Genomic DNA, 25,318 nt, shown 5'->3' with positions numbered 1-25,318 from the left:
TTTATAGTGCAAGGTTGGTTGTGATTGCACAAATTCTTTAATTAAAGGACCAAATTGTACATTTCAACATGGACAGAACTTCATCTGTAACTATCTTCACTACTTCCAGTGTGTTAAAATAAATCCAAATGTGCTTTTCTTTAAAAAAACATGGGCATCATCATTTTTTAAACAATAATACATTTAAATTCTGAAAAGTAAAATTGAGCAGTATGGCACCACGTTCTTTTCATTTTAAAGTGTAAAACATCTTTTTAAAAACACAAAGTGGAAAATAATACCAAAGGAAACATTTACTCCAAACACGTCTACATCTCGTGTCAGAGATCAAGTAGTGCTCTTTAAAACAGTGCTCACGACAATATGAAATAAACAGATTATTTACAAACTGGTAATTGCTACACTTTTTGTAGATCGTACGTCATATGCTAATATGGTTTTATCATGTACGTAGATATAATCATTTCCATAGTTACGATTTGAGCCATTCTTACATTACTTCTTATAGAAATGTCTGTAAATACAATTTATTAAAAAACAAAAACAAAGAGGCAGACCTGAAAATCCATTGTGACGTCATTAAAGGAAAACATCACCGTTTCTCATCATTTTACCATGTTTTCACCTCAACTTAGACGAACCAATACATACCTATCCTTTATCAATGTTTGCACGTAATCTTTGTACAGCGCGTCGTTAATGTGTTAGCATTCAGCCCAGCCCCACCCATTCCCCAGGATCCAAACAGAGATGACTCCAGAAGCCACCAAACACCTCCACGTCCTCCCCACTCAAAGACTGCCACACTAGTAGATACACAAGTACATATGGTGTCACAAAACAAAACGTGGCAATTTGTAAAGCAGATAAAAACTGTCAATATTACTGCACCCAAGTGCTCTTTCGCCATACAATATAGTTCTATAGTAGTTTATCCGCTTAAAAAATTGCCACGTTTTATTTTGTGCCACCATACTTACTCATGTAACAGTCTTTAAATAGGGAAAAGATGGAAGCGCCTGGCGGCCTCCAAACTCATCCCTGCCTGGATCCCAAGGAATGAATGGGGCTAGGCCAAATGCCAACACATCCACAACGCGATGCACAAAGATTAAGTGCACGCATTGAAAAAGTATAGGTATGCATTAATATGTCCAAGTTGAGGCAAGAACATAATAAAATATTGAAAAACTGTGATGTTTTCCTTTAAATTAACAATATTTTTATTACCAATTAAGACATTTATTAATAAAACCCACTGCAGCCCCACGAAATCATCTTTTTTTTATCTGCTTTACAATATACTCAACACATTCAGTGTCTTAGGTTTCCAGAATATCGTTTTTACGACAAAACAAACCCTTAAACTGGTTTTTAAAATCCATTGCTAATACTTTGGGTAAACCTCATACTCGAGTTATAATTTATAAAGTTAAAGGGATAGTTAATAATAAATTTGATGTTTATTTACCTCTGATAAGTTGGTGACATTTTTTCTTAAGTGGAACAATAAAGAAGATATTTTGCAAAAAAAAAAACAGTTCTCTGTGATCCATATAATGCAAGTCAATCGTTTCCACCATTTTGAGAGTTCAAAAGCAGATATATCCAATACAAAAGTAATCCCCACAACTCCTGGTGACATACTGATATCTTGTAAAGCCAAACGATCAGTTTTTGCAAGAAATTGAACGTTATTTACAACATTATTAGCGTTAATGCAAAGCCTCTGCCAAACATGAGCACGATCATCTTCTACTTGGTGTTTGGTGGCGGTTGGTAACATAGATATACATAATAAAGGCTAGATGTCTTACGGCGGAATCTCTAACGTCATTACCGGCGGCCATCTTGTCACAGGCAAGCTTTCCAGCGGGCTCTGTAGTACCTGATGTAAGGTGAGTGATCTGCACGAACACAAATACTCTAATCTCGCTGAAATCTTGACGGATTTACAAATGGTTTGGTTTCTTACAAACATTATAAACGTGGCTATAATTATGATGAACATGTTTCATGAACATTATTCATAAGTATGCAGTGTCATAAGTACATCTCTGACGTTTATAACAAACCAAAAATGTTGAAAATCGTTAGAAAATTGAGCAAGTTATGGTTATTTAAAACCACAAATGGCCACAAAATGGCCGCCAGGTGCAGAGGTTGACCTCCATTGGCCAGTAGGGCGGACGAGACATCTAGCTTTTATTATGTACATCCATGGTTGATAAACCAGCCTCTCAGTGCCGTATATAGAGCGGGATGGTAAAGCACACTTCATAGATATACATACACAGGAAGTGCGCTTTACCCTCCCGCTCCATAGGTGGCATATGATCTTTACTGTTCCGCCGAAGAAAAAATGTCACCAATATACTGGATGGCCTGAAGGCGAGTACATAAACCGCAATTTTTTACTTTTAAGGGATAAAAACCGTGAGATATTGTAGGTGTTGCTTTTACTTTCACTCAATTTGAGACAAAACTACTCAATAAAAATCTACAACTTGTGATTTTATAATATGTAGCTGATCAATAGATCAAAAAGACCAAAGTGACATCTAAAGAAGTTATATTTGCATCTTAATGCCAAGGTCCTGGGTTTCCTTCCTGCGAGTGCATATTTAAAATGTTTATCCTGAATGCACTACTATCTGACAAAATCTAACTTTTTACTGCGTTATTATTGATAACTATTCCCTAAATCGTACATAATACTCTTGATTTCCGAATAAATATGCATCCCAATCTTTCGTTCACACAAATCTCTTATTTAGTTACTGCGTTTCAGAACAATCGGTTTCATAAGAGCTAGATACTGCACACCCTCCTGACGTGATTTACAGACAATGAGGCTTCATTCATAAAACAAGAGCAAAACAAATTGATTTCGACATTGATGTGTCATTGTTACGTAAATAGTCGCAATGCAATAGTCTGCTTGTGACTTTATGAATGAGAGCCAATAAATGGCGGCCAACGTTACGTAAACACAACGACCGTCCTGAATCCTGTTTAACTGCATCTGTCAACCTAGACACATCACTGCATCTCACAAACCATCGGTTATCAATAACATTAATGAAATAATCCCAACATTTTCCTAATAAATATAATAATAAGAGTGCTTTTCGATTATATTGGGTGATTTTATTAGGTACTTGATCTTCCAGTTACGCTTCTGGCTCATTTCATATAAATAAAAACGAACGCAATTCAAGTAAACAAAATTAAAAAGAACTCTGTGTACTTTTTTCGTTCTGACAGTCCTTTGTGATTGATGGCATCTCTTCGGACGGATATTTGACTCTGATCAGAGGTAAAAACCGGTGGTCTGAGGGTCTGGCGTAGGTGGGACGGGCTCAGAAAGGGGACGGGGACCGTTGCTGGATGTGGTCGTCGAGTTGCCGTTGGGAATCAGACAGCTTCCTGCGTAAGCAACACTAGTGGGGTTGAGTATGAAGCTGGTTTCCATCTGGATTTAAATAAAAACAAACAAATGTGAGACAGTTTCATGTTTTTAATTTTCCTTCAAAAAACGTCAAAGAGGGTCACCCATAAAACTGATGTGACTGTCATATGAGCAACGCAATATCTTCCACTTAAACCTGGAGAACCCAAGAATATCTATTTGTTATTTTATTAAAACTAGTTATAAAAGTCAATGTGTGTAGTAGTGTTCAGATGTATGAGGTAATATGGAGATGGGATTGTAGGTCAAAATTGCTTACGTCTGGATGGGCGGTAAATCTCTATTCAGCTGTGAGCAATGACCCACACACATATACACTCAATGCAATGATGGACATAAAAGACCAAATTCTCTGCATTGTCAATTTAATGTTCATTCACTCCTTGTGTCTCGATGTTTGAATTTGTCCTCTAAAGGATCAGATAATCCCATTTGTCCACTATCTCTCTCTCTCTCCCCCTCTGACAGTGTGTTCTGGGTGGTTGCTAGGATGATTTTGGTGGTTACCAGGGAGGTGATGTGCAGTTCGTAGAGTGTACTATGTGTGCAAGATGGATGCCAGGTCTTCTGGGTGGATGCTTCTTGGCCCATCAAGTTCAATAATTAGGGTTAAGGGTAGAGATGCACTGAATGCTTGGCAACTGAAACAAAAAAACCCATCTTCCATACTGCCAACATGCGTCTCTCACGGTACTCTGGATATTATTTAATTGCGTCATCAAAAACGTTACTGTTTGGTGAAATTTATTCAGCCTTTTCACTTTTCCAAAAATTCTATTTTTCAGCCGAATAATTTTGGTTCCCGAACTTTCGAGGCATCCCTAGTTAAGTATTTGTTCAAATGTCCTAACAATCTACAACAAAAACCAGTGAATACCAAGCAAAAAAATGACACCAGCATGGTGCCCTACTTGTGGGAAGGCAAGATCGTCTAGATAAATGAGTGCAGACAGGGTCCCATGGTTTCCAACTACTCCCTGCTGCATGAGTGGCCCCTTTGTGAGGGTTTCGCTACCTCTCTCGCTCTTTCAAATCCTCAGGCATCTATGTAACAATGGAGTAAATGCTACATTGACTACAGTCAGAATATAGAAAATAGCCAAAAAGCCTGCCTGCTGCTCTTGGCTTGACTTGGAAGCTTACAGGAAGATTAAAATCTTAACCACAGCCACCATAATAAAGACGCGCAGCAGGCAAAGCAAACATCCACCTGTGCTGGGCCCCACGGCGGGCCTCGGGGGACTGGCAAGACAGTAGGGTCTGTCATTGTACATTATGCGATCTCAGTATATTAGCTGTGACCTGTTAGGTCTTGGTATCCTATTCAGAGCACAATTAGATGAGAGTAAGCATTTAGGTCAATGAAAAAGAAAGGAAAATGTTAGGGGGTTAGGTGGGGCATATCACTGAATCTAGACAACCTATTTTACTACTATGAAAATACCACATGGGTACCATAAAGTTATACCTTAGGTATTCCTTTACAACAGAGGTGTCCAAATACAGTCCTGGAGGGCTGGTGTCCTGCAGAGTTTAGCTGAAACTTCCCATAAAAGTTTCTAGTCTGTCTAGGAAGACCTTAATTAGCTGGATCAGGTGTGTTCGATTGGGGTTGGAGCAAAACTCTGCAAAGACACCCCCAGGATTGGACACCCATGCTTTACAATGATGGATAAATGGATAAATGAATCAACGGGATATTCTTACCTTACTTTGAGTGGTGTCGTGAGTCAGATTAGAGCTGTAATTTGTCAATGAAGGGAAGGTCTGAGGAGGGGTTAAATCCAGAATATGATCTAGTGATGAGTTCTGTTTGGTACAGGTGGTGTAATAAGTGGGTGGGACCTTTGGCTGCTGATGTTTCTCATGATCCTGCTGATAGGATAAGGAAGACGCCATGACTCCTGGAAACTGCTCCACATCTGAACTATTGTTTAGTGTTAACTCCACCCCTGAACCATCGGACATATCATACATGACATGGTTACCCATTGCATTGTGTATATGTGATGTCTGGCTATTAGGAAAACAAGGTCCATTTGTGCTAAGGTCTGTGCAGTTGAATCCGTGCCATTGGGGGTAACTGTAGATCCCGTTTGTAGAGGCTTGTCCACCCTCAGGAGGTTTCTGTTTATATTGGAATGGGACAAGCAGTTGATTTTGTCCTGTTATTTTGTCACCAAGCGGAGACAACTTGTTCAAGTTGGTTTGTGTATGTTCGGGGGCCCAGTGATCATTGTTGACACCTTGTACCGAATTTACCAACAAGGTGTCTTGCTGGGTAAGAAACGATTCAGGGGTCTCAGTTTCAGATATAGGAGGCATCATCGGTGCAGGGATCCAGTTGTCAGGTTTGCAATGGCCGTTGAGATGTTGTTGCATCTGTTGTGAGAGCTGAATTATGGGTGCTGGAAGTTTCGGTGGCCAGAAAGGTGTGTAAAGAGCAGGCATGGAGGGAGTAACTTCAGCAGCTGAGTCAGAAGTAGACGGTAGACACAGCTTAGACGGTTCAGGAGTATCTACTTCAGTGGGAGGTAATAAAACACCACCTGCCGTGTCATCAATACGGTTCTCTAGTGAATCGTGGATGTAAGAAAGGATTTCATTGTTGGTAAGAAGATCGTTAAGAGATGGGATATAATCTGGTTCCATGTCCACCTGGATCATCCTCTCATCCAGAAGAAGTAATTCAAGATCCTCCGCATTGAGTCCAAGGTTTTCCAGGGCATTAAATAGCTCGCTGTTGGAGCAGCTCTCTTCATTTCCCAGGGACAGAGAGTCTAATATGGCAAGAAGTGGGTCAAAACTTGTTGGGTCTTGTTTTGAGCAGGCAATTACACCGTTCTGTGTCGGATTCCAGTTATCATTCCCTGCAGAAGACGAAAACGTGCTAGTTTCTCCTTGGCCGCTAAAGAGGCTACTGTGGAAGGACATTCTGGGCTCCATTGCAGGCTGACACACGTAAACAGACTCGTCTTGTCTCATCATGGCTCCAAGCAGAGAGCTGGGGTCCACATTATCCTTCCCACTTTTGTCCCCCTTACTCTTTTTGGTTTTGCTGCTCTTCCCTTTACCCTGAACGGTGTCAGGGATGCCTGGCATGGGGTAGCTGATTTGGTACAACAGAGCCTCTCCGGTTGCAAACGTAAAGGGAAGGTGCATGGAACGTTTCCTCAGGTGCTCCCCACCCTCTTCTTCCCTGAATAAATTGTGGTGTAAAGAGTTTCAACGAACTTGTCAAAATGTCACAGTAAGAGGACATGTAGTCTAGCAAGCTAACCAACTAAATATATTAGTCCTAATGTACTTACACAAGAGGCCTCTGAGTGGCAATAATGTAGTCAGGCTTGCCGTTCTTATAGACGAGTCGAGCGTTAGCTTGTACCCATTTCCAACGGTTGTCCTTTGTAAGCAGTCTGAACACAGTCAGACCACTTTCTCCAGTTTTGATCACTGTAAAAGCAAAAGTATTTAGGTATACTTGCCATTAAGGCCCAAAAATAACACTAGCCAAGGGCTAAATAAGAGTAAAATTAGCCTTGGTTGAACTAAGGTTGAAAGGTAGCTTACTTATATTTCTGCTTAGTGTCTAGTACTGCATGGTGCACTGATCAAAAATATTGACATAGATATTTCTTTCTCCTCTTTTTTACTGAACCAGGACTCAGCCACACCTTGTCCATACAACAACATCTCAACGGATGTAACATTGGCATCTTGTGAAACACACGTTATAGGGACACTGTCACTTGTTCATGTCATCTTCTAAGAGAACCAGGCTAATGTCTTTAAGTGACACTAGAGTTTATTTTTGAAACAAAGCCCTTGGCAATAATGTCAGCATGTATTAGCACAACAAAGTCGAACATCATTTTCTGAAACATCAGATCAATGCAGATTTTACTAGTAGTAAGGTTGCGTCTAATTTACCAAAAAAATTGAAAATCGAAACATTCTGTAAAAATATGAAATTCTTACTCCTGACATGATTCTCAGCACAGTAAAGCATATCAGCCGCATGGATGAATTGGTACCCTGTACCACGAACCCTCAGCTCCGCCTCTGTGTAGCCAAGAACAATTTTACCCCTGAAACACAGTCAAAACCAACATCAGTATATCAGCATTAAACTAAGTATTTACATGATGTATTTTAAAACCTGTATTAGGGGCTGATCACACCAAACGCGTTTATGGCAGTTGCAGGCGCCTTTTTTGAACTATATTTTATGGGCAGGGAGCGTTTGTGTGCTGTTTATGCGTGCCGAATGCCTTGCGATTTTTGCCTCCAGACGTGGCAAGGCTTTTGAAGAAGCGCTGAGAGCGGAGAAGCGCCTGACGTCATTCGCGTCTTTCTATTGTCTAATCGAATGAGGGGAGAGGCGGGCCTTTCATTGTGGTGATGGAGGTTTGCAGTTGTTTGGATCAACCGGACTCCACTGTCTCCTGCGTGTGCACCTTTCACCCTCAAACAAGGTCAGAGCAAGCGTCCTCTTTTTAAAGTTTCTGCTAATATGACAGTTAAAAGCAAAATATTTGATTGACAAGACAGCTGACTCGGTGGTTGCCTAGCAATATAAAAAGCCTTGCATTTCCAAGCGTTTAAAACGCGTTTGGTGTGATTAGCCCCTTAAAAGACTTCATAATTGATGGTTCCTTGCAATTATTTTAGGCTAAGTTATTCTAAATCTTTTAGCAGTTGCTGGATTGAATATAATCTGGTGGCATTACTTTGCATCACAGGCCATTGGGGTGAAGTCCAGCTTGTGCTTGGTTCTGAAGATCATGTTCTTGGTTCGGATCTCCATTATTGAGGGAGGCTGTAGGGGCGTCGCTATGGCGAACAGTGCGAGCTGGGGAGGCATCTGTCCTCCATCATCCATGCGTCTGTTCTGACCGTGTAAAAACTTTAGACGTCCTTGGAGGTTTAGGGCCTTTAAAAACAAGTGTTGAAAATCAGACTTCCAGATAATTTAAAATACATTTTGATCTTTGATACAGTAATTGAGTTCATCATGCCTGATAGGAGCAAGGTACCAGTTTTACTTTGACAAAATGATAAGACAAAAGAAGTGTTTCTAAAAAAGGTCTATAAAATGTGAACGCATGCCTTAATTTACGTGCATAAACAACGTACACAACTGATAGATGTATTGTATGTGCATACACAGCTGGAATTTGTTGACGTGCCCTTGACAACCTATATTGTGATTCAATGTGCGCAATGTAGTTAATTTCAATATAAAATATGTTTTGTGATTGTTTAATGCAACCGTTGTTCGGATTGGCGGAGTTCTGCGACACCACATTGACAAATGACATCCGAGAGCGAGCGTTTAATCTACGTGTCTGTCTTTATTATCATTATACTGTCATTTCTGAATCAAACTAATACCACTGAGACAGCCCTTTCTTTTATACATGAATGGCACTTCCAGTAAATTGATAATTGAATATCTCTCATGAGATGGCCATCAAGGGACATTTCAAGGGTTACAAGTGACAATCTCCACATCAAACCCTTTGAGACTAAATCTCCTGGAGTGATGGATTTTCCACTTCCCAGATTAGCAAACAAAGGAGTCGTCTTTATCCAAATATTTTTTTTGGATGATCACGCAACGGTAGGGTGCCAGACGTAAAAATCACAAACAAAAGTATTTTAGTTATAGCCTCAGTTTGTTAAGCAATACTTTAACTTTCATAGATGCGTATTTGCTAAGGTTCAACTTCCTTGTTGTCTTCATGTTGTCTTCATCTGACTAAGCATGTTCACTTGTTATTTTCTATCTCGCCCTATTTCTCTGAGGACAGATTAAACCCCGATTCCTCATGACCCTGCTGCTCCTTTAAGAGAGATTACAAGAAATGAACAGATCCCGCTGTGATCAAAAGCACAGTATGAAACGCTGTTAGCCATGCTAACCTCAATGCTAACTCTGTCTGGAGGGATTAGGGGCGTTCCCTAAAGTTTGTAGTGTTACACTTTCTTGTCAGATTGACCTCTTTTATACAGCCTTGGTCTTCAAGTAAGAGTTTGGGTGGGAAATAAATGCACTTTTCTATAGGGTGACCAAACGTGCCATTTTCCCAGACACTTCCTGGCTAGAACTCCGGAAGTCGCATTTGTCAACCGCATACATCATTGAGGTTCTCACATTTCAGTTAAAAACATTATAAAATTATAATTTATTTCACTTAAGAAGACATACAAATTTCATTCTTACCATGAAATGTAATGGTTGTTTTTCTGAAATAGAACTTGGAATAATAAACCTTGATGGTGTATGCGGTCGACAAATGCGACTTTCGGAGGACGCACCTGAAATCCTAGCCAGTATGTGTCCAAAAAAAATGGCACGTATGGTCCCCCTACTTTTCTACATTGTTAAAAAATCATTATCTTTCTAGCAAATGACCCCACCACAAATATAATAACTAAGTAATGGATCAACAATAAAGTCACTTTATTCCTTGTCCTTTATTTTCAAGCAATTATTAATTTTAATTGTAATTCTTGTACATTTTTGTAATTTCTGTACATATGTACTGCATATTTTGTGTACATAGTATTCTGTCTATAGAAGCATTAAAGGTGGAGTCCACGATGTTTGAAAAACGCTTTGGAAAAGGAGACGGGCCGACTACCAAAACACACTTATAGCCAATCAAATCAACTCAAATGCCGGGTTGCGTATGTGTGGGGCGGGTCTATCAACAGAATGTCCAGATTCTATTGGGGTAGGGGCGTGTTTGTTTAGGTGATTTCAAATATCAACATTGGCTTTCAAACATCATGGACTCAGCCTTTAAAGAAAGTTTTTCATTGTACTTGTATGACAATAAAGGAAGTAAACTCTGACTTAACAATCAAGAAGATTCAAGGCTGATGTAACTCAAACCTATTGGTTATTACATCCTTTTTTTGGATGTACATTATGCTAAATGCATTGCAAACTCTGTTTCATCTCGCTTTCAAACATCTCAGATGATGTTTAATACCTACCAGGAATCCCGAGGAGTTGTCTAAGAGGCAACGGAATCGACACACGAAGCTTCTTTCGAGGAAAGAGGAGTTTTCGGGTGGAAGCTCGTCCTGCCTGCACGCCACCACAGACACACTCGGGACTGCTGGATTTCCATCTGAAAGAAACAAAAAGAAACACAAACTTACCATGTACGTAAGAATGCTTATTTTTACTTGGTGCTAAAAAATCTCTCTTCAGGGACTGTTTATTGGGTTACGTTGTTGTAAATCATTCTTGACTTATCGAAGGTTTTTTCTATTAATTTTCAATTAACCCTTTCCCCGCCATTGACGAGATAACTCGTTAATTACTCGTCAATTAGGGAAAACGCTTCCCTGCCAATGAAAAAAAATTCTGGCTTTCCGCAATACCGCTATTATCCATCAGTTGGTGCACTTCCGCAACTTATACAACCTGGAAGTAACGCCTCACGCAAAAGAGAAAGAAACTCTGTGTATGTTTTAAAGATCGCTCTGAATCTAATCTCTATCAAAAGTCCTTCACAAAAAATAAATTATCTCAGCTTTTTGCTCAAAATTGGGTGTTTTTGAAGAAACCTACACATATTTGAGAGGTGATAAAGAGAGAACTAATGAAGGTAGGATGAAATGTTTTTTGTTTTGTTTTTTGAAAGCAGAGGGAATGTTCTTTCATTTGATATATATTTTTTATGTATTTAACTCTTTCCCCGCCATTGACGAGATATCTCGTCAATCAAGAGAAAACGCTTCCCCGCCAATGACGAGTATTTCCGTATTTCCGCAATACCGCTATTATCCACTTCCGCAACTTTTTAAAACCCTATGGCAAGCAGCTGCATGTCCGTGTCTGTTTTAAAGATCGCTCTGAATGGGATCTCTATGAAAAGTCCGTCACAAAAATTGAATTATCTCTGCTTTTTGCTCAAAATGTGGTGTTTTTGCAGAAACCTACCCATATTCAAAAGCTAATTACAAAAGAACTACTGAAGGTAGGATGAAACGGTTTTGTTTTGTATGAAAGCAGAGGGTCTGTTCTTTCATTAGGTATATTGTATGTTTATATATTTGAAGAACATTTTCTGGAAGGCATTAAACTTTTGTGAAAATCATGAAAAACGCTGGCGCTGGCTGGCAACTTTTTAAAAAACGTTGACGATGAAAGAGTTAAATAAGAACATTTTCTGGAAGGCATTAAACTTTTGTGAAAATCATGAAAATGCTGATGCTGGCAACACTGGCGGGGAAAGAGTTAATTAGATGATAAAATAAAATCAAAACAAACAAAATATGTGCCAAAATGTACAATTTTATGAAGTATTTCCTTATTTTATTTTAATCATCTTATTTTTATTTCAAGGTGATAATGCATCTTTCCTGTCAAATTGAACATTAAGTTAAAACTGAATTTTAAATTTTAATTGATTTTAGTCACTATTATACGGAGCCCCTTAGGGGACATGGAGCAAAAAATTAAATAGAGTTTAGTTGTGTGTGCACGTGAAACTAAATTTTAGATTTTTTTTACTTCAATGTCACCTTAGGGGCTCGGTTCTATTATTGTGTGGGCATTAATAAAATGATTTTTTAAAATGTATTTGCAGATTTTTCAGGTTTGCCTTTAAATTTTAATATTTTGGCAGTTTTGCCTCGAGTTTGTAGTGAAAATAAAATGTCAAATCATCAATTGCTTTTTATTTTTCAATTTGAAAGGGAATTATCACCTTGAAAATTAAAATAAAAACAAACCTAATTTAATTTTCAATTTGGCACAAATTTTTATTTACTCATTTATTAAATTAATCTAGAATTGGCAGAAAAAAACGTCCATATTGACTGACCTTGCAGGGACTCATCGGTCTGGATATTGGCTGGCGGAGGGTTTAGGGCCCAGTGCAGGTTGCTTCTAAAGGACTGCTGGTCTTCGGTATGAATGAGTTCAAACACATTCTGATGCATCACATCAGTCTGGTGCATAATTTGTGGAGAGATAAACATTGAGTTGAAAGAGCAGTAGAACCTCTCTTTACAGATTTCTTTCAGAATTGTTTAAGAAGTTTCATGATTCACGTTAGCAGTAAAAATGCATACTGTATGTATAAAACGTAAACCAGTGGTTCTCAAACTTTTTCTGCGTGCGGCCCCCCCTTTTATACGGTGCATTCCTTCGCCCCCCCCCCCCAAAGAAAATTTATGACAAAAACAGTTCAAAAATGTAACATTTTAATTAAACAAAACATATTAAATTATACAAAGTAGTGATGTTAGTAGGCTTATTTTTTTGTTTAATTACACAAAATTTATGATAAATTCATGTATTTTATAAAATGTCATAAAACTGGGGCCCCCCTGGCACCATCTCGCGGCCCCCCTGGGGGCCCCGGACCCCAGTTTGAGAACCACTGACGTAAACCATACATGTGTTTTAGAAATATATATAATAATCGGTACTAGTCGATAAAAGCAATCTTTCACATTTTAAAAATGATAAATCCTGTTAAACAGGAAAACGCAATGAATTTGAGCCCTATGTATAGAAAATTTTAAGAAACATAACTAGTTTAATGTTCAATATTAATGTTTATTATTTAAATGGATAAAATTCAGAATATGTAATCTTCCGAATTGAATTAATGCAAACTATTGGTAGTAGCAGATATCAGTCTAAATAATTGACTATTGGTGATTTTTTTTATATCAATGCATCTCTTTTATTTTAATCTTTCAGATAATTTACTGTATTATCAAAAATGTGGTCTTCAGAGGACAGATGGAAGGGAATCATTAAAAATTTGTAATTTTATTGTTATTATACATTCATCAAAAAGTGCGAAGACTCTTTCATAATGTGTGATAAAATGATCAGGAACACCAGAAAAAGGGTCAGTTTGTGTTGGCTTTAAGAAATGTTCCTAATATACTGACTGTAAATCAACAATATAATGGTTCAGAAATGATACTGGGTAGATGAAATACCTGGTGAAAGCCTAAGTAATCTTGGATGGTGTGAGAACAGTAGAAAATGATGCCTTCGGAGGTGACCACCAGCACGAAGCCATTAAGAGCCTGTTCACATAAACAAACATACGGACAGAGCATGGTTTTATTTTTTCCCATGGTTTGACAAATGGGTTCTTTATTGTAGATTCCTATTAAAACAGAAAGAAGGGATGGGAAAATAAAAAGCTGCTTTTAAAACTGCCAATAGGCTTTGATTTATATAAAACTTGAGCTGGGTTGCCTCTTGCTGTTGCCGGTCTGTGTGTGACCGATGGCAAATATACTTTTATACTTTTGTTACATATGTTGGTCTTTAAAGGAATAATGCCTTTGAAATAAAATTAAAGTTCACAAAATCACTGTATAAAAACAACGATAAACAATTAATTTCCATATTATGATATATTTATATTAAATTATATACACGTTGTAATGTCAAATGAAACCTTCAACCCTGTTACATGTAATAGTGTCAATTAAACAAATTGTGTGTGTGCAAACTTGTGTGCCGTGTGTAGTTTTGTGTAAAGGGGTTTTATAACCCATCACCATCTGGTGTCTGTGATTTGTAATCTGAAAAAACAGTTTTTGAAAGTCAACTGTGGACCACCATACAAACACACGGTCAAAGGTATGTGTATTTTTTAAGTGAGTGGTTTTGACCTTTAATGATTAAAAACCATGGGCGCGTCTGTGGTGGCACCTGAAGTCCTCATTAAAGATTCGTTACCCATCATACACAGAATTCTACAGGAATGTTGTACCACGGTGCATTTGCTTGCCTGACATCCTGAATGTATGCCAACAGAGACACACATATACTCATGCATGCACACACAAGCGGTCCAAACACATTCAGAAAACATAGTCGAGCGGCAGCGCTCAATATAAATATTTCGGCTTGTTTGGCAGCAGAACAGCTCACACGGGGCTCTCGAGGGGCGGGGGAGTGCAGTCAGAAAACATTACTATCAAATATGTACCACTGCATCTTTTACACTCCAACACACATACACACTCACAGAGAGAGAGAGAGAGAGAGAGAGAGAGAGAGAGAGAGAGAGAGAGAGAGAGAGAGAGAGAGAGAGAGCAAGAGAAAGAGAGAGAGAGAGAGGGAGGGGGAGAGAGAAAGACGGACAGACGGACGCACAGACAAACAGGATGGATGGATGTGTAGATGAATGGATAGGGCGAGGAAGACAGATAGAGAGAGAGAGAGAGAGAGAGAGAGAGACAGACAAACAGACAGACAGATAGATAGATGGGGGAGGGAGAGAGAAATAGAGAGAGAGAGAGAGAGAGAGAGAGAGAGAGACAGACAGACAGACAGACAGACAGACAGACAGACAGATAGATAGATAGATAGGGATGGGGGAGGGAGAGAGACAGATAGATAGAGAGACAGACAGACAGACAGACAGACAGACAGATAGATAGATAGACGGATAGATGGGGGAGTGAGAGAGACAGATAGAGAGAGAGACAGACAGACGGACGGAAGACAGACAGACAGACAGACAGACAGACAGACAGATTGATAGATAGACAGACAGACAGACAGACAGATAGATAGATAGATAGGGATGGGGGAGGGAGAGAGACAGATAGATAGAGAGACAGACAGACGGACAGACAGACAGACAGACAGACAGACAGACAGATAGATAGATAGATAGACGGATAGATGGGGGAGTGAGAAAGACAGATAGAGAGAGAGAGAGACAGACAGACGGACGGAGGACAGACAGACAGACAGACAGACAGACAGACAGACAGACAGACAGACAGATAGATAGATAGATGTATAGATGGATGGATGGATGGACGGATGGCTGTATAGATGGATGGACGGGTGGGTGGATGGATGGATGGGTAGGTACATGGATTGACGGACGGACGGATGGATGGGTAGGTACATGGATGGACGCAGGGTGCGATTTGCCGGGGGGGATGCGTGGGATTTCCCCCTTTCTGGTCAATGTATCCCTGCCTCTGCTTAATTATTTTTTATCCCCGGTGGGGATAAATTTATCCCCCTCTCAAAGTGATCAGTGCTACTACACTAGTGGCGAGACGGATCACAAAACTTATCACGGATTCGTGGTTTGATTAAAGTCAATTTTGTTTTAAAATGCGCTACTTTGGCTGGCTCTGATGATACAGCTGCCGCGCAGCATCTCTGTATTCACCACTCTGAAGACTTGATCAATGTCCCGCCCACGGCGCTATCTGATTGGTTACAGACCAGGTTACATCTCACGAGTAATAGCCTATCAACACTTGCGAGATGGTTATGGAGCTGTGTATCGAAAAGATGAAATGCAGCATATTCAGCCGCATATTAATAAAGCGGGAATAAAGATCACAATCTGATTATCTGTTTATGATGACAAGCAGAGTTAGTGTCCCAGTCACACCATTGAGAATGGCAGAAGTTACACACATGATAAATGCCGATGAGGCGTTTAGCGAGGCGCGGGCGCGTCCAGTTTGCGCAAATGAGGCTAAGTGACTAACACATAATGCATCTGACTTTTCTATAATTTCACTGTAAATCACTGTAAAGCATCGCGGTGTAAAGTTAATGTTATTACTTTAAAAGCAGCATTAAAACGGTTTCTACTGTAATGGTTTAACTTTGCAATCAATACATTGTTCATATTTATGTTTAAGTTGACACTACATTGTGCCATCTAGTTTTGCCATTCAAGATTTAATTATTGCGTGTTTTTTCGTTGTGCATGATCACAGTTCATATGTGTGGGGAAAAAAAGCTATTAGAGAAAAAATATTGCGTTAGGCTGCTTCATGAGTTAATAAGAAAAAAGATTTTACAATTCCTGCAAATGCAGTGATGAGTTCATGTTCTCATGATTTATTTTATGAATTAAAATGTTTTAAAATGTGCTGTGGACAGAGACGCATTATGTCAAGAATTATAAAAAATCGTCAATAAGCTCATAATTTGTGCTAAAATAGTATAAATCTTTAGTTTTAAAACTATTTTGAAAAGCTGGTTATATTTTTATGTTTCTGCGCAAGTTCAGCAGACAGTGAGGTTCGGGTTTTTTCCGATCAGAGCTCGTGAGCGGAGAGCGCATTTCTGAATATTAGAAATATTTAAATTAGAAAAATATTTTAAAAAATAATAATATTATAATGGATTTTTGTTTAGGTCGGACCATAATTACCAAATTTCTCTCTCATATTGCTCTTCATAACCACTGAAAACAATCAAAAAAGTTAAAACTAGTGGTGGGTACAAAATGACTCATGACGAAATATGGTGGGTACCCACCGTCGCCGAAATCGACGCCTATGATAACATCCCCCCCTCTGTTTTTTTCACAAATCGCACCCTGGATGGACGGATGGACGGACGGACGGATGGATGGGTAGGTACATGGATGGACGGACGGACAGACGGATGGGTAGGTACATGGATGGACGGACGGACGGACGGACGGATGGATGGGTAGGTACATGGATGGACGGACGGACGGATGGATGGGTGGGTAGGTACATGGATGGACGGACGGACGGACGGATGGGTAGGTACATGGATGGACGGACGGACAGATGGGTAGGTACATGGATGGACGGACGGATGGATGGGTAGGTACATGGATGGATGGACGGACGGACGGATGGATGGGTGGTACACGGACGGACGGACGGACGGACGAACGGACGGATGGATGGGTAAGTACATGAATGGATGGGTGGGTGGGTGGATGGATGGATGGATAGTTCCATGGATTGATGGACGGCTGTATAGATGGATGGATGGGTGGATGGATGGATGTGTAGATACATAGATAGATAGATGGATGGATGGATGGATGGATGGATGAATGGATGGATAATGGATGGATGGATGGGTACATGGATGGATGGATGGATGGGTACATGGATGGATGGATGGATGGGTAGGTACATGGATGGATGGGTAGGTGGATGGATGGATGGATTGATGGTTCGAAGGGTAGATGGATGGATGGGTAGGTGCATGAATGGATGGATGGATGGATGGATGGATAGACAGACAGACAGACAGACAGACAGAATAAGTTTATAAGTGGACAAAATGGATTGTGCTTAACTTTTCAAAGAAAATAAAGGAAAAAACTTCCACCTCTTATTTTATCCTTCCTTTATAATAGATGAGATTTCTATCTGTGCATTATTCATGTCTAAGTGTCTGAAACTAGAACAAGAGTGGTCAGAAATAGCCTCTCCTCTCTCTCTCTCTCTCTCATCTCCTCAATCTCTCTCTCTCTCTCTCTCTCTCTCTCTCTCCTCTCCTCAATCTCCAACATTCTTCATCATCTATACCCTTCATCTATTCTCTATTATCTCCTCTTCCCATCTCCTCAATCCCTCCATCATCTACTCTTTATCATCTCTCTATAATCTCCTTCTACAGATACTCTCTATCATCTTCTCTCCTCCATATCCTCCCATCCATCTCCTCTACTCTGTTTAAGCTATAAAGTGTTCAGACAACAGAACGATGCACACAGGTGTAGTTATAGTTTCTGACCTGTAGTAGGAGCTCTCCCTCAGAAAGCCATTCTTCTTTTTTTGCTTTACTGTTGTCATGGTTACCGTCATTCGCCGATAAATCTTTGCAGTTGTGGTTTTTCAGTGCAACTGTTGAAAACAAAACATAAAAAACTGAATTATACATACTGTAACAATATATATGTTTTCTTGTAATTTTTTTTTATCCGACTCTTAATGGATTCTGCCAACAAACCGGTAAGCGAAAGTATTTGCTGACATATAATACATGCCGAGAGCATTCGGTCCATATCATTATCTCATTTTTGACAGAGGTGGCATTTAGCGCCTCATATTTACAACAAATTATTATTGTCATTTTTTTACTTTGATAAATCTGAGCACAGTTTAAAGGGGACACATCATTAAATCAGACTTTTTTCATGTTTAAGTGCTATAATTGGGTTTCCAGTGCTTCTATCAATTTAGAAAATGTGAAAAAGATCAACCTAGTAACTTAGTTTTGGTAAACCATTCTCTGCAAGCATGTGAAAAAATAGGTCATTAACATTTGGCTCCCCTTGTGATGTCAGAAGGGGATAATATCGCCCCTTAATCTGCACTATCCAACCACGGCACTGCCATTTAGTGCAGAGATCAGCTCATTTACATGTTAAAGGACACACCCAAATAAAGTCACATTTTTGCTCACACCTACAAAGTGGCAGTTTTAACATGTTATAATAAATTATCTATATGGTATTTTCAGCTAAAACTTTACATACGTACTACACCAAATATTTATTTTACATCTTAAAGTCTTATGAAATGTCCTCTTAAATGTTATATTTTTCTATGAGACACTTTTAGTACAGTACAAATTTGTTCTTTTATTTTTAGCTAAACTGTCCACCTTTCTTTAATCTTGCGAAATAAATTTAGCATTTAATATGGTTCTGTCTCAGTTAATAAAAATGAAATTGTCCTGCTTTAATCTTCAGCGGTAATGTATTTGGTCTGTGTCCCTCTCTCTTAGAACAAGACAAGCTCTTTTGAGCATTAGTCTGACCTACAAACAGCAGGGGAGATGGAGAGAGACAAACCAGGACATCGGCGACACAGAAAGCATTTTCACTGAGCGAGAGACACGCACACACACAGAGAGAGAGATAGAGAGTGCACTTTTCACTTGTGAGAACATACAGTACGTGAAGAAAAGCATTAGGGCACAGTGAGTTAAAGGTCACTCTATCAAACCTGCCTGGCAACTACACATAAGCAAAGATATTTTATTTTTTTTACATCGAAACTGCCCCATCGTTCAATAACGGCAATTGCGCGTTCACCAACTGAAAACTCGTTCAAGCGAATGCGTCTAGATGTCATTTTGCTGTCTCGCATTTAAGTTCATTTAACAAATAATCGTGAAGATGCTTTTCTTCGCCAACCTCTGACATTTTTAATTGTCCCAGGCCGTGACCCTTGACCCATAGGACCTGCAAGTTCACGTGAATGAACACTAGTTACATTTTGTGTCGCAATTTTTATATACATTGAAAAAAAATATTCATTCAATTTACTCATTTTTTTTAAGGTAAGTGTTCGCAATCAATTTATTTAAGCTACATTTAAACAAATAAATTTTAGAAGCAAAACAAAACAAAAACATTTGTTTAAATGTAGCTTAAATAAGCTTACTTTTTTTTTGTAAGTTTAATGAATTATTTTTTTCAGTGTAGTACATTTCTGAGGAAAATCAAACAAAATATTTGGTACCACTTTATAATAAGGTTGTATTTGTTAATGTATAGTTAACATGAACTAACAATCAACAATACTTCTAAAGCATTTATTAATCTTAGTTCATGTTAATTGTATCATTTACTGTTAAAAAAAGATTTATTCAATTTACTTACATTTTTAAGGTTAAGTGGTTGCAATCAATTTATTTAAGCTACATTTAAACAAATTAAATTTATTTTATTTTTCAATTTTTTTGTTAAAATGTAGCCTAAATAAATTCATTGTAACCAAATACCTTAAAAAATTTAGTAAATTGAATGAATAATTTTTTCAGTACTTTTTTAATCAAAAGTTGTAAACATAAGTTGATGCACAATAAACTAACATGAACAACTGTATTGGCGAGATTAATAAATGCAAATAAACTATAGTTCATGTTACACTGCCAAAAATGATTTTCAAGAAAAATTTCTTAGTATTTTTGTCTTGTTTTCAGTAAAAATATCTAAAAATTCTTCAATTAAGATGCTTTCTCTTGATGAGCAAAACGACCCAAGAAAATAAGTCTAGTTTTTAGTCCAAATATATCAAATTTAAGTGATTTTGTGCATAAAACAAGCAAAAAAAAATCTGCCAATGCGGTAAGCAAATTTTTCGTGAATTTAGTGTTTAAGAAAAATGTTCAAATGCTCAATTGCTTACCCCATTGGCAGATTGTTTTGCTTGTTTTATGCACAAAACCACTTAAATATTATATTTTTGGTCTAAAAACTACACTTATTTTCTTGGGTCGTTTTGCTCATCAAGAATAGCATCTTAATTTAAGATTTTTACATATTTTTACTAAAAACAAGACAAAAATACTAAGAAAATGTTTTCTTGAAAATCATTTTTTGCAGTGTATGACTCTAATAAGCATGTGAATACTTAAAAGTCAGTTTGGATGATGACAACAGGGGCTTTAAGAAACTTTCAGTGGTCCTGACAATCCTCCTTATACGCTTCAAAGGCCGACGGGATGTTTAAGACTCCTTTCCCATGATCTTAAGCTCTTGTCCCACAGTGCTGGAGAGAGAAAGGTCGAAGGAGACTACATGTAAACGAATGTAAACGTGCGCCCTCGTGTACTCGAGATAATGACCGGCAAATTAGGAAAGAAATGTAAACCAGACTTTTAAAAGTGCATTTAAACAAAAATAGCATTTTGTGTACAGTTCAAAGGTTGTGGGTTTGCTCCGCAGGGAGCACATGTTATGACATGAATAACTGTATAGATTGTGTGCCAAATGCATGCATTTAAAAACATACAGGTCACTATATATACACAATATATAATAATATTTTTTGTATATTTTATTATGCTATATGGTAATTCTCATTATTTGAATGTTTTACTGTATATATATATATATATATATATATATATATATATATATATATATATATATATATATATAACTAGCAGGAGTAAAGAGAGAAGAGTAAAAGAGTGTGTATCAAATATTAACAATCTGGTCTCTGCGGCACGTCACATGTTGATGACATCACGGTCGGTAGCAGATGTGGCCGAACGAGGGTGGCCCGGGGCGACAGGCAGACCTTGAATGAACAGGGAGCTCTGAATAAGAGCTGGTGCGGTAGAGACAGCCAACAAACGATAAAAATATCAAAACAGCCATATCTCTCCATGATGAACACATCTCTCTCTTCTCTCTTATTTACAGCTCACTCAGTACTCAGTAAATGCGAATGTGCTAGTGTGTGGTTCGTAATTTCGAAATATGTGTTCTGTGCGTTGAGTAAACTTATGTGCATCACGCGTCTTGTCAAAATAAGTGCCTGCTGCAGACGCATCTAGAGTGTTTATGATAAAAGAGACGATCATGTTTGGCAGTTACTCGCATAGTCTCATGCGCAATCACAGTTTAGGGGGTGTCTTGCTCGTATTTTGTGAACGTGAGCGTCTCTTTTATCATAAACGGTTTTGACGCTTGTGCAGCTGGCACTTATTTTGACAAAGCACATGGTTCACATGACGCAACAAACACACATTTTGAAAACACACATGACACTCCGAACACTTATTTTGAATTTGCGCCCCTCGGATGAGCAGTCACGAGCCGCCACTGCTAAAAACTATAAAACATAAACCTACACTTTTGCAAAAATGTAAGTAGCACGGCTGACAATACTAATACTGTCATATGAAGTACAGCATGCATCATTCATCTTTGTGTCTATTGCATTGCTACGAAGTGATTTGTTGCAACTCTTAAATTCTTTTAAGGCAAAAAATTAGATCTTCAGGTCACTCGAGGCCATGAACTTCAGGGATTTAACAACAATTACATGTGTCATGATATCAATGTTTAAAAATTATTTGTAATGGGCCATGCGTAAAATCTGTCCAAAGCTCTCGGCTGAGGTAATGCAGAATCATTAGTATGCATTCTTACTGTGTGTGTGTGACAGCAACACCTGTCTCTTTTATAATACAACTGCATTGAAGCCAGCTGTAACCACACACACAAAGTTATTACAGAAATGTTGTGTTCATACAGTATACACAGCATGTGTCCGTTAGATCATTACATATGTGTGTGTGTCTTTCACATTCCTCTCTATTGTACTGTAACAGCAGGACGTCCATAAGCGGATACACGTCAGACAGGGGCAGCCAGGAGCGATTATGGATTTTTTAGTGATCGCCAAAGTGTTACCCTAGAAAAATCCTAACCGCTCTAGAAGAAAATGCAAATGTTTATGGGTAGCAGCAATAAAACAAGGAATTGCATTCGACAGTAAGTTTAATGCTGCGTTCACACCAGCCGTGGTAGAGGCGTCAAGCGCGAGTGATTTCAATGGTAGATGCGAATCTGCCTCATTTGTGTGTCTAGTTAGCGCAAATGGTGCGAATTGAGTGTTGCTGCGATAAACGCGCAAGTTGACAAATCTGAACTTTTCCGCGTTAACCAATCATGAACTTGCTCTAATAGTGACGTGATTACAGGAGGCGAGCGCAGTCGCAGAATCCCCTCCCATGATGCGAATTTCCATGTTAATATCTTAAATGACTAGAATTTCACGTGCGAATGAAGCGAGTAAACTCAAAATGTTCAAGGGTCCAACTACATGCGAGTGGCTCGTTTTTGCCGCCTCTATCGTGTTTGGTGTGAATCTAGCTTAAGGGTAACAAATGCCATCTAAAATTCTAAATAAACTAGGAGAAAATGCCAGTGGTGTTTGTCTTAGTTGTAAGTGGTTACCAACAATATAAGGTTGCTGTATAATTAAAGGAACAGTATGTAGGATTGTGGCCAAAACTGGTATTGCAATCACAAAACTTGTGGCTAAAACTGGTACTTGTGGCTAAAACTGGTACTGCAATCACCCAACTGGTGGCCAATACACAAAATGACAACATAAACATCAGTTGAGGGCTGCAACTCCACTGTTTAAATGACAATATCCTGGCCAGACCACTGTTGTGAGTGATATAAGTATTTGAAATGAAAATGATTTATTAATGTCTAGTGACATATCAGGGCCATTTTATGATTCATTGATATAAATTTCTTATATACTGTTTCTTTAAGTACAGTTTCTGTGTGGTTGCTAGGGCATTACTTTTTGGTTGCCATGGTAATCAGACTGCTATAGAGACCATGGCTGCATCCAAAAACGCCTACTTTCATACTATACTATAGTAGGCAAAAAGCATAGTATTCCAAAACTAGTAGGGGTGATTCTCGCGAAATTAAGACTTATGAGTTGAAACATTTTGATAAAAATGTAAATGCAAAGTATCAAAATAAGAAACATTACAGACATCTCTTCATGTACTATTTTGCACATGATTTCAAATGACATCATACAAACCATTTTTTTTTTCACATTTAAGGGAAAATTTTCATTACCGCAATGTGTCCATGACTGGATTTGGGTTCTTTGACATGAAAATATTTATAATTAAAAATCTAAAAAATAAAAAGCTTCCGTGCATGTTATACTATAAACGTTTACAGTAAAGAAACATGTGGTATTTGGTGATCATTGGTAAATGTACCAACAATAAGGAATATAAATGTGTCCAAGACCAACTTTCTCATCCTCCGCAACAATTTTCAATCATTGTTTAATCCCTCAAGGAACTAACTTTTTTAAAAATTGTTGAAAGGGACATAATTGACTGTGACACTCAAGATGGCTACCAAGTAAGCAGTTCTTATTTTTTCTCCATATAAAAGTTGAAATTTTGTTTGTCATAGTACCTACACAATTTTTTTGTTCTCATTACCGAAACATGAGTTTGTAAATGCATATATTTAATGTAATATCATGTTGCGGTAATGATAATTTTTTATAATGATAATCTTAAAAATGTAAATAATTTTATAGGAAATATTTTTTATTCCTCTAAAAATAATGGTTATAGTAAGTTCAGACCTTAATCTTATATGTGCAAAAAAATGGCTTTTTAAAAATTCTGATGCTGGACACCTTCTAAATCTGGATTTCGTGAGAATCACCCAATTTGTTGTTTTCTGACTTGTTATTTTGTTGGATTTATCGTTGTGTTTTTTGACTTAGCAATTTGTTTTTAGATTTGCTTTTGTGTTTTAAAATTGTTGATTTTGGATTTGTTGTTTTGCTTTGCACTTCTCGGCCACCGTATAAAACGCATCTAATAGTTTTGATTCCCCAGATGAAACTGTCTGTATATCTTTGGGTTGATGTTAAGTGGTGGATTTGATACATCACAGATGTCTTTTAACTACAAAAACAAGGTGCATAAACGCCCAGCGCTCATCTGTCCAAAGTGAATGCATCTTACTTCATTAATCCAATGTGCTGGGACAGTAAATTAGTATTTGTTGACATTACCATGGTATCTGATCTATAAACAGATCAAAGTTGAAATCTTTTCATTGGCCCTCACCAAATAAAGTCTGTCTCACTTCAAATAATCAGCCCGTCTGTCAGAAAGGAAAATATTAAGTTCAGATGTGAATCTGTTCCAGAAGGGATTTCTGTAACGTATCGGTTTGATCCAGCGAATTTCATTACATCACCTCTCACGCTACTCCTGGAAAAGCAGATCAAACTTTCCTAAAATGATAATGCATAAACAATAACACAATAAATTATTGGATCTTATTCTGCATCTTTTTACTAAATCCACATGTAAAGAATAAATGCACAAACAACAAGTGGATACAACCCAAAATACACAAAGCACCGTGTAACATTCGACTGTCTATTCTGACATATAAATGACTGGGCTCAAGGTTTGATCATAGACATAATCTTACTGTAAGCCGTGCCAAACCATCTTAAATGACCATGAGATCAGATTTTTATGACACAAAGGCATTCTAATAAAATGAAATGAATGTAAAAACCAATTCTTTCGGGGTTGTCAAGTGTAAACATATGGAACAAATTTGTGAAACAATTTGAACTCGTGTCGTTATTTATTGGCTGGGAAAGTTTATATAGACCAGAGAACGGACCATATTACACACGATAAAGCAAATAAAATGTGTGGATTATAAGAAACAAGTGAAAATGAACTAATAAACAGATGAAACTTGA

At 38.1% G+C, this 25,318-nt stretch overlaps 1 protein-coding gene across 2 annotated transcripts in view; it reads right to left on the bottom strand.

Moving 5' to 3' along the window:
• Positions 1 to 969: 969 nt before the first annotated feature.
• Positions 970 to 25,318, bottom strand: part of ahr1b (aryl hydrocarbon receptor 1b) — a 34,847-nt gene continuing 10,498 nt past the window's right edge. For both annotated transcript variants that reach the window (XM_055218279.2, XM_055218280.2), the window contains exons 4-12: positions 18,021 to 18,130; positions 13,454 to 13,543; positions 12,319 to 12,445; positions 10,478 to 10,614; positions 8,203 to 8,405; positions 7,451 to 7,560; positions 6,784 to 6,925; positions 5,180 to 6,671; positions 970 to 3,475 (exon numbers count right to left, since the gene is read on the bottom strand). In XM_055218279.2, the coding sequence (XP_055074254.2) occupies positions 3,314 to 3,475; positions 5,180 to 6,671; positions 6,784 to 6,925; positions 7,451 to 7,560; positions 8,203 to 8,405; positions 10,478 to 10,614; positions 12,319 to 12,445; positions 13,454 to 13,543; positions 18,021 to 18,130 (2,573 nt within the window). In that variant the 3' untranslated portion in view covers positions 970 to 3,313. The remainder of the gene's footprint in view (positions 3,476 to 5,179; positions 6,672 to 6,783; positions 6,926 to 7,450; positions 7,561 to 8,202; positions 8,406 to 10,477; positions 10,615 to 12,318; positions 12,446 to 13,453; positions 13,544 to 18,020; positions 18,131 to 25,318) is intronic.

Source organism: Misgurnus anguillicaudatus, chromosome 23 (genome assembly GCF_027580225.2).
Source record: "Misgurnus anguillicaudatus chromosome 23, ASM2758022v2, whole genome shotgun sequence".
Lineage (NCBI taxonomy): Eukaryota > Metazoa > Chordata > Actinopteri > Cypriniformes > Cobitidae > Misgurnus > Misgurnus anguillicaudatus.
The sequence above is the reverse complement of the archived record's forward strand: the minus strand, read 5'-3'. Positions and strand labels throughout refer to the sequence as shown.